Here is a 10038-nt window from a genome sequence, read left to right as displayed (position 1 = left end):
TATGAACTTTTTTCATGGGTGCAACACAAGCAGTTATTGTACATTGAAATATTAAGCTACTTGAATTCATTTAATTACGATGGTTTATAATACGAAATCAAACGTGCAATCTTAAGGTTTTAATAACCATCATTGTTTAAACTTATGACTATTAAATCTTAATTTTACAAATACATCTCACGATCTCGGGAGTTCATTATATTTGCATGAATTGTTTTATCCAATTCGATAACAAAATAAACTCGTACATGGTTTTTAGTGATGATAATTTTCCGAAGAAGAATTTAAACATGAATAAGTACTTTTTTCTTATAAAGTAATAAGATAATTCAAACAAAATTCGAACGCTATCACAAAGTAGTCACTGTTATTAAGAGTTAATTTCAAAAGATCAATTTTGTTTTGTATGCTTATAAACATGTATGATAACGTTGTTTTCAATGTCCGTATTATATATAAGTTATATGTGTTATATTGTTTCAGATCTCATTTCTTTTAAAAACTGTCCCTATCTAGTAAGGCAAGTTTTGAATAAAACCATCACTTGGACTTGTGGCTGTACGTTTATAATTATGCAAGTCAAATTTGCATTGAAAATGTAAAAGAAATTTCCACCAATACATATGGTATTTTTCTTAGTGTACTACTGCAGCTCTGATTGAAAATGATTCATTTGTATTTTTTTTAATGCTTGGTCGCTCTAACTTTTTACCATATTTTTAAAAGAAAACAAATGGAGATAATTGGGGAATCGTGTCATGCAATACACCTTGTCGCTATTTGTCCGCCCGTAAAAAATTGACGTCATAAAACAAAATATCTGACGCCACAATGGAAAAGTGATGTTGTATGCGTCATAAGTTTAAGCGGCCGGGTCAGCCGGGATTAGCGATAAGGTGTATTTTCATCAAAACATAATATATAATTGTCAATTTGTAAGTGTGATACATCTATGCACCAATGACACACATCTACAATTGAAATCTTCAACCATATTCTTATACTTTTAATGGAATTTAAAACGAAAAACTTAAATAACGCAAACAACTATATGACATTTTCTTTAATTGATTTGTATTAATATTTTTTTATTCAAAAAGTCAACAACTGCAATCTTGTGAATTTTCCCGTTCAAGCTTGACACTTGACACCAGTATTTTGTTATTGATGTGTTCGATGAACGTAAATAGATTAAAATGATACTGTAAGTAACCAATGTTTAATTATTTTTACACCGAATTTGAGATATCACTGGGTTTTTACTTATATGAGTAACAGAACGGGTGTCACATATAGACATGATCTGTTTACACTTCCCGACAACCTGAGATCGCCCCAGTGTTGAGAGGGGCTCGTATTGCTCGATCTTTATTATTCTATGTTGTATTTTGTGTACTACTGTTTGTCAGAAAACTATTTTTCGTCATGGTATTGTCGGTATGTTCTGTTTAGTTTGACTCTCTCTGGTATTATTCGTCCTGCGTTTACAATATATCACTTACTTTAAAGTGAAGTATCAATTAATCTCCTAACCATCCAGTAAATTTACATTCACTACTTTTATACCGTGTCAATTGAAAAACATTGAAATAGTTGAATGTTTTTGTGGTAGACATTAACAGTTATTGTACGTTTAGATGTTTCGTTGTTACGATTTAGGTTAGAGTGATGGTTTTAAATGTAAACTGTTTCAAATATCACAACTTCACCTATATTTCACACATAAATGTCACGATCCAACTTGTCATAGTTTTCTGCTTTTAGCTTAATAATTTTGGTCTCGAAAGTTTATGCTAGAAAACAGTCTATTTTCATGTATTGTTTACATGATAATCGTAGTACACATTAGTGCACTGGCATCCCTTTAAATACAATAAAAAAAAATACAAACACGCTACACGGATCCCATTATTACCATAATACACAATAGTACTCATGTTTAATTTGCTTTAATTTGACATTCAATGCACTTTCAATGTTTTTCTTTATTGTGTTGTGTGTCCTATTGTTTGTCGATTTCCTTTTTAACTATGCCGTTGTCAGTGTATTTTTCTTTCGTTGAGTTTCAATGTCGCTCTGGTACCTTTTGTTCCTTTTTTAATTGAGAATCGAGTACGATCAGATGTAAATAACATAGTCTCTACAATCCTATGGTATTCTCTTTCATTGATCTATATAAATATTTCCTTCATTCTAAAAAGTCAACATTTGTATTCTTGTCAATTTTTGCTTTATTCTAAAAAATCCTTTAACGCTTGACACCATTTTTTTTATTGATTTTTCGATGAGAACAAATGGATTAACATGATACTTTAAGTAACCAATGTTTAATCATCTTTACAATTGATCACTAACTTTAAAGAGAAGTATCAATTTATTTCAAAGCCATCCAACACATTAAATTTATTACTTTTCAACCTACCTTATTGCAATACATTGACTCAGTTTTGGGATTTTACAGGGTTTCAAAACGGCAGTTATTGTAAATTCAGGTATTATCTGTTTGTTTGTTTGCAATCTGTAAATAGTTATTAAAACCTAAGAAAATATATTGAATTGGCTTCCCTTCTATTGTTAAAAACAGAGATACGAATGTTTTGATCATAGAAAACACTATTTGGTTTATATGTATTAGTACACGTATTTGAATTGTTGAATGCACAATATATGGTTCATTTAAAATTGTTTTACACCTTGTGATTTCGAAGGCTTTTAATGTTATACGGTATGCCATTAACTCATTGTTTAAGTCCTTTCAGTGACTTAATTGTGCTTGATTAGATCTATATGAACAACAGTTGACAGTTTCCTTATTGACAATAATAATACCACATACACTACTTATCCCTAATGCAGTTCAGTAGTTGTCGCCATTTATGGTTTGTCATAATTGTGTTTGCTTTGACAAAAGTATACACAACCATAGCCAAGGAATAAAGATGAGCGAACAACTAAAATACTTGACAAAAAATGAACAAAACGAACCACAATGCAATACGAATTTCATGTAATGTAAACAATATTTACAGTATATGTGGAGAGGTAATTTAGAAAGATTTAATTTATTCTGGAAAAAAATATCTTTTCCCTTCCCACATAAAAGATGATAACTGTTCTTAAGTATGATTAAAATGAAAGTAGATTTTTTAAAAGTAAACAAGATTGTAACGGTTCTACATTCCGGCCATTAAACGCTGATCGAGGAAATGTCGCTAAATTAAATAAACGTAATCAGTTTGAATAACATAATCACTGTTGTTCGTACAGAGATTAATATCGCAATGATCAGGGTTATGAATCTGGTTTGGGACTACGTACTCGCTGTAATTTGTGAAAAAGGAATCAATTCAATGTTGCGATATCGATATCGCTATAAAGGGAATTACTAGGCACTGCATATTGACTATCTTTTTTGTAAATTTGAACAGGTCCACATGACAATCTAAAAATATATGATTTAGTTTTACAGTGACCCTTTTATGTATGTGTGTAGGTTAATTCTTTTAAATACTATCTCTTGGACATTTGTTTATATTCACATGTTTATCAACAAGCAACTCAAACCTGCATTAAAAAGGTAATTTAAGGAACCAAATATATAGATGTCATTTTTTTCCAACTGAATTTCATAAAGCTCTAACTGACATTACTGTTTTCGTAACTCTCTGTATTATTTTATTGACAATACAGATAAAATTATTTACCGTTATTGTGAAAGAAAAAAAATAATATAGTATGCGACTCATAAACATAATTCCAAGACCATTTACATCAAATTTACATATTATATATATACATATTTTCACCGATTACCCATGGTTACAACGACAAAGTGTGATCTTTTAATCGGATTATTATACTTCCAGTGGGAGTATCTAAAGCTATGTTTTGAAGTGTCTAGTTTTTACAACCCTTATATGAATTAATTGTGTATTGTTATGTCCTGTTTTTCATTATCTTAGAACTTATAATCTGCATTTGCCTCACGGCCACTTCATTCAAGTGTTTTAATGCATGGAAATAGATACACACAAACTATGGATTCTTTAATGGTCGTGGGTTCCAAATTTTTGTGAATAAGGGAAAACTTACATGTGTTGGATGTTTAATTTTATGATATTGGCGAAGTCTGCATACAAGTTTAGAGAAGAACTCGGTGTTCATCTGTACCTATAAAATCCAAAAACAAATGGTATCGAATAATAATGAACATGCGTAAGTTAGCGATACCATAGTTCTTGTTTTTTTCTAAATAAGCAGCAACATCAGTTTTAAAATTGTCAGAGACATGTTATAGAATATGTAATCTACTTGATAACTGTATCTCAGCGTTTAAAAATGAAATAACAAATCTGTCACTTAAGGGGGTAGACCTTGGTTCAGGGAGATAACTCTTTAAATCAGTTACGCGTTTGTAAAAGTCAAGTTCATCAATGTTTTTTTAGCATTTACCTGAAACAGATTAAAAATAATCTATGTAACCTAGAAGCTTAGAATATGTTTTTGAAAATGGTTGACACAAACGTACTGATGATTTTAAGAGTTATTTCCCTTAACCTAGGTCTACCTCCTTAAAATGAATCTATTCGTTATTGTATTGGTAATGTTTATTATTATTTCATGGAAGTGCACTTCCCATATATATCAGGATTGAAATATTGTACTATAGACGAGCGTTTAGTCTACTCATTTAAAAAAAAACATAAACATTTGTTAAATGGATCTGTCATTTTGATATATAAATGAATAACTTAGGTGATTTTAAAAATTCTCTCCATTTTCAAATTGTTCAAATGCAGTTTTTTCAATTCTTTTTATACAATTAGCTTACAAGAAATTGAAATATTCTCACATTGAGTCTAGACTGTTGATCTGCACAAACTAGTGTCATACAGGTCAGCTGATGAAAAGTAAGTAATCACTTTGGTGTAAGCGAATCGTCTGGACAATATTGAAATTACCGAAGGGGATTTTTCTTGATAATGAATTAAAGACTGAACATGATATAATAATGTATTGTTCATATAATGATAAGACAAGAAAGACCGTTTAAGACTAATGTTAAGTTTTTGTGATGGATCAATGCGGTCAAATCATTTTGTTTTACAGGTCAACATGAGGTATCAAAACTACTGAAATTTTGTTACGTATCAATATTTTGAATAAAAGGAGGACATGCTGGCACCCTTAATGTATGCTAACAGATTTTTTATGTTTTTGTATTGTAATATTGCTGTCCATTGTATTGTACATTGAATCCTAACACAACAATATGGCTGATTTACTATAGGTATGCATGGTATATAGATTAACAAATTAAAGTGCACATATGGTCAGTTTTGGTCAATGCGGTCAAATCATTTTGTTGTACAAGTCAACATGAGGTATCAAAACTACTGAATTTTTGGTACGTATCAATATTTTTAATAAAAGGAGGACATGCTTGCACCATAAATTTATGGGAAAAAAAATTTGTTGTCATTGTATTGCAATATTGCTGTCCATTGTACTATTGTACATTGGATCCTAACGCAAAAATATATGGCTGATTTACTATGCGGGTTTTTAGATTTACAAATTAAGGTGCATATATGGTCAGTTTTGGTCAATGCGGTCAAATCATTTTGTTGTACAAGTTAACATGAGGTATCAAAACTACTGAAATTATGTAACGTATCAATATTTTGAATAAAAGGAGGACATGCTAGCATCATAAATTAATGTGAACAGAATTTTGTTGTTATTATATTGCAATATTACTGTCCATTGTATTATACATTGAATCCTGACATAAAAAATATGGCTTATTTACTATGCGGGTATATAGATTTACAAATTAAGGTGCACATATGGTCAGTTTTGGTCAATGCGGTCAAATCATTTTGTTGTTCAAGTCAGCATGAGGTATCAAAACTACTGAAATTTTGTTACGTGTCAATATTTTGAATAAAAGGAGAACATGCTGGCACCCTTAATTTATGCGAACAAACATTTTTTGTTATTGTATTGCAATATTGCTGTCCATTGTATTGTACATTGAATCCTAACACAAAAATATGGCTGATTTACTATGCGGGTATACATGGAATATAGATAAACAAATTAAAGTGCACATATGGTCAGTTTTGGTCAATGCGGTCAAATCATTTTGTTGTACAAGTCAACATGAGGTATCAAAACTACTGAAATTTTGTTACGTATCAATATTTTGAATAATAGGAGGACATGCTGGCACCCTGAATGTATGCTAACAAAAATTTGTTGTTATTGTATTGCAATATTGCTGTCCGTTGTATTGTACATTGAATCCCAACACAAAAATGTGGCTGATTTACAATGCTGGTATACATGGTATATAGATTTACAAATGTAAGTGCACATACGGTCAGTTTTGGTGGAAGCGGTCAAATAATTTTGTTGTACAAGTCAGCATGAGGTATCAAAACGACTAAAATTTTGTTACGTATCAATATTTTGAATAAAAGGAGAACATTCTAGCTAACACCCTAAATGTATGCGAACAAAAATTTGTTGTTATTGTATTGCAATATTGCTGTCCGTTGTATAGTACATTGAATTCTACACAAAAAAACATATGGCTGATTTACTATGCGGGTTTATAGATTTACAAATTAAGGTGCACATATGGTCAGTTTTGGTCAATGCGTGCAAATCATCTTGTTGTACACGTTAACATGAGGTATCAAAACTACTGAAATTTTGGTACGTATCAATATTTTGAATAAAAGAAGGACATGCTGGCACCCTAAATTTATGTGAACAAACATTGGTTGTTATTGTATTGCAATATTGCTGTCCATTGTATTGAACATTGAATCCTAACATAAAAATATGGCTGGTTTACTATGTGGGTATACATGGTATATATATTAACAAATTAAAGTGCACATATGGTCAGTTTTGGTCAATGCGGTCAAATTTTGTTGTACAAGTCAACATGAGGTATCAAAACTACTGAAATTTTGTTACGTATCAATATTTTGAATAATAGGAGGACATGCTGGCACCCTAAATGTATGCTAAAAAAATTTGTTGTTATTATATTGCAATATTGCTGTCCATTGTATTGTACATTGAATCCTAACACAAAAATATGGCTGATTTACTATGCGGGTATACATGGAATTTAGATTTACAAATTAAAGTGCACATTTGGTCAGTTTTGGTCAATGCGGTCAAATCATTTTGATGTACAAGTTAACGTGAGGTATCAAAACTACTGAAATTTTGTTACGTATCAATATTTTGAATAAAAGAAGAACATGCTGGCACCCTAAATTTATGCCAACAAAAATGTGTTGTTATTGTATTGCAATATTGCTGTCCATTGTATTGTACATTGAATTTTAACACAAAAATATGGCTGATTTACTATGCGGGTATAGACGGGTTTATCCAAGTCTTATCTCAAAAACATGTGCGCTGCCATTAAGAGGTCACGTGGTGCGTCGGCCATAGCACTCGTGAATGATAACGCACGTGCAATCAATAACCTATATAGTCTATATAATTATCGGTCGTTTATAACGTTTTTGTTCCACATATTTCATGTTTATATGACCATGGCAAGTAACGAAAAATATAGGAAAGGGGGAGGAAATTCTTGTGCTGTTAATGGATGTTCTACTAATCGTCGTAAATTAAATGATTGGAATGTATCAATTTGTGAATTACACGGACAAAATCACGAAGACTGTTCTTGTTTGGTTCCATTTAAACTTTAAACTAAATGTTATGCCCGCTAATGAGACAAAACGATTTCAGTGGATAAAAGCTTTAAACAGAAAAACACTTCCAAAGCAAGTATTCGTATGCTCGAATCACTTTCTAGACGGAGCTCCGACGGAACAAAATCCTTTTCCAAAATTAAATCTTGGGTATGAATGCCAGACAACCCCCGGTAGACGTAAACTGTCGAGACAAGAACCAGAGAGTAGAAAAAGAAAACGTTTACTGGAAGAAAGCAGTAGTACCGAGACGTGTGATAACATTAGTCAGACTGAATGGGGACCGTCTAGTTCTGAACTGCTTCCAGAAGCTTTTTGTGATTTTAATGTGGTTAATCCACCTACGGCATCAGTTGGAACACAATATGTCGATTCTGATTATATGATTTCACAGGATCACATCTATTCAAAACCCTGGTCGGACACACAAAATACCTTTACTCAAACGAATACGGCGTTGACTGAAGAGAAGGGGGTTCAAGTTAAAATTGAAAGTAGCGCTATGTCCGCAAAAATAAGTATAGTAACGGACAGTGACTCTTTGTTATATACTGGTGTAAGTAAAGAAGTGTTCTTTACGTTAGCAGAGGTTTTGTCAGAAGTAAATACATTTAAATTTCAACTTGAAGTCGCCGACCAGTTACTACTTGTGTTGATGAAACTTAAACTAAACTTGTTGTTTGATGACTTAGCTCGTAGATTTGGAATTTCTAAAAGTTTAGCTAGTAAAATGTTTAATGCTTGGATGCCAGTCCTTGCAGAAAAAACTTAAGGACTTAGTTGCATGGTTGCCGAGGGAAACAATTCGAGCATGTTGTCCCGAATCTTTCCGAGAAAATTACCCTCGCACCACTGTAATAATAGACTGTGCCGAAACATTTATACAACGACCTACGAACTTGAAAACTAGAAGTGAAACTTTCAGTAATTACAAGTCGCACAATACCGCAAAATATTTAGTTGGAATATCTCCACAGGGACAAATCATGTTTATTTCCAAAGCTTTTGGCGGCAGAGCTAGTGACAAGTTTATCGTGGAAAAGAGTGGATTTTTAAACTATTTATTGCCGGGAGACGAAGTAATGGAAGATCGCGGATTTACAATTGAAGATTTTCTTTTTCCTCGTCGTGTAAAATTAAACATTCCTGCATTTACAAAATGCAAACCCCAGCTTTCGAATGAAGATGTCACAACTACTAGACGTATTGCACATGTACGAATACATGTAAAGCGTGCTATTCGTAGACTGAAAGTGTTTAAAGTTTCAAGTGGAACTGTACCAGTTTCGTCTTTAAAGAACTTTGATGACATTCTTATTGTTTGTTCCGCATTGGTGAATTTGAGATCAGATTTAATACAGGATGTCAATGTAGATACGGATTGAATGTAATAATTACTTGTAAATTGTATTTTTTGTCCTTCATTTTTAAATTTTGTTATTACATTTTTATTCAACCTTCAGGTAGTTTTATTTTGATTAATTGATTTCCATTATAATCATGATAATGGTTGTTATGAACAATGTGAAAGATAGTTGTATACTAAATTATATATATTTATTGGTAATAATAAATCTGTTCATTACTTTTTATTATTAAATTTAATTGTATCGAAATATAAGCATCTGGACTAATCAAAGTAGGAATTACCAGTCTCCTGAAGTGAACTCCTGGGGTAATACATATTTATTACATAACAAGCAATTACGTTAACATGTGAAGGTAAACAAGTCAACACTGTTCGTCTTTCCAACTGTGATTAGCCCGAGTAAATTACACACATGTCTATGAAGTCTTCTTGTCCAAACATCAACATTGCATACCAATATGTTATCTCATTAATATGAGATAATTATCAAACTTAAGAATTGTTTTTCAGACCCAGTGTTTACTACATTTAATTATATATAACCAAACATTTAATTCAAAATGCCATTTATCAGGTTTATTAAGTGTTTGGTTTTGCATGCACTTTTACTAAACATGCTAAACAATGACCTAGTGTTTAATGTCCAGTGGTAAATATTACATGAATATTACTATGAGAATATGATACATTCCTTGTACTATTAACCAGTTGAGCTAAGTAAATCAGTGGTTGTCATTGGTTCATGTCTGTCATATTTGGTTTTTGTAGATTATTTTGTGATAAATAAGGCTGTTTGTTTTCTCAATTGAATATATTTTTTTCATAAATAACATTTGTTCATGTTTGGGCCTTTCATTTACAATGTACATGTATTATGGGTCTTTCTCATTGTTGACAGTGGATATTTGTCTCAATTGTCAA

The 10038-nt window shown here is 31.6% G+C and overlaps 1 protein-coding gene across 1 annotated transcript; it reads left to right on the top strand.

The window, feature by feature from the left end:
* Positions 1-7755: 7755 nt before the first annotated feature.
* Positions 7756-8520, top strand: LOC139483367 (uncharacterized). Its single transcript, XM_071267389.1, has one exon. The coding sequence runs from the start codon at positions 7756-7758 to the stop codon at positions 8518-8520; it is 765 nt and encodes a 254-aa protein (XP_071123490.1).
* Positions 8521-10038: the final 1518 nt, after the last annotated feature.

The sequence above is a fragment of the Mytilus edulis genome, chromosome 7, assembly GCF_963676685.1.
Source record: "Mytilus edulis chromosome 7, xbMytEdul2.2, whole genome shotgun sequence".
Classification (NCBI taxonomy): domain Eukaryota; kingdom Metazoa; phylum Mollusca; class Bivalvia; order Mytilida; family Mytilidae; genus Mytilus; species Mytilus edulis.
Note: the sequence above shows the minus strand (reverse complement) of the source record. Positions and strands in the feature narration are given on the sequence as shown.

Bases quoted from the DNA above. Each gene is read 5' to 3' on its own strand.
- LOC139483367 (XM_071267389.1), top strand. From the start codon at position 7,756: ATGCCCGCTAATGAGACAAAACGATTTCAGTGGATAAAAGCTTTAAAC.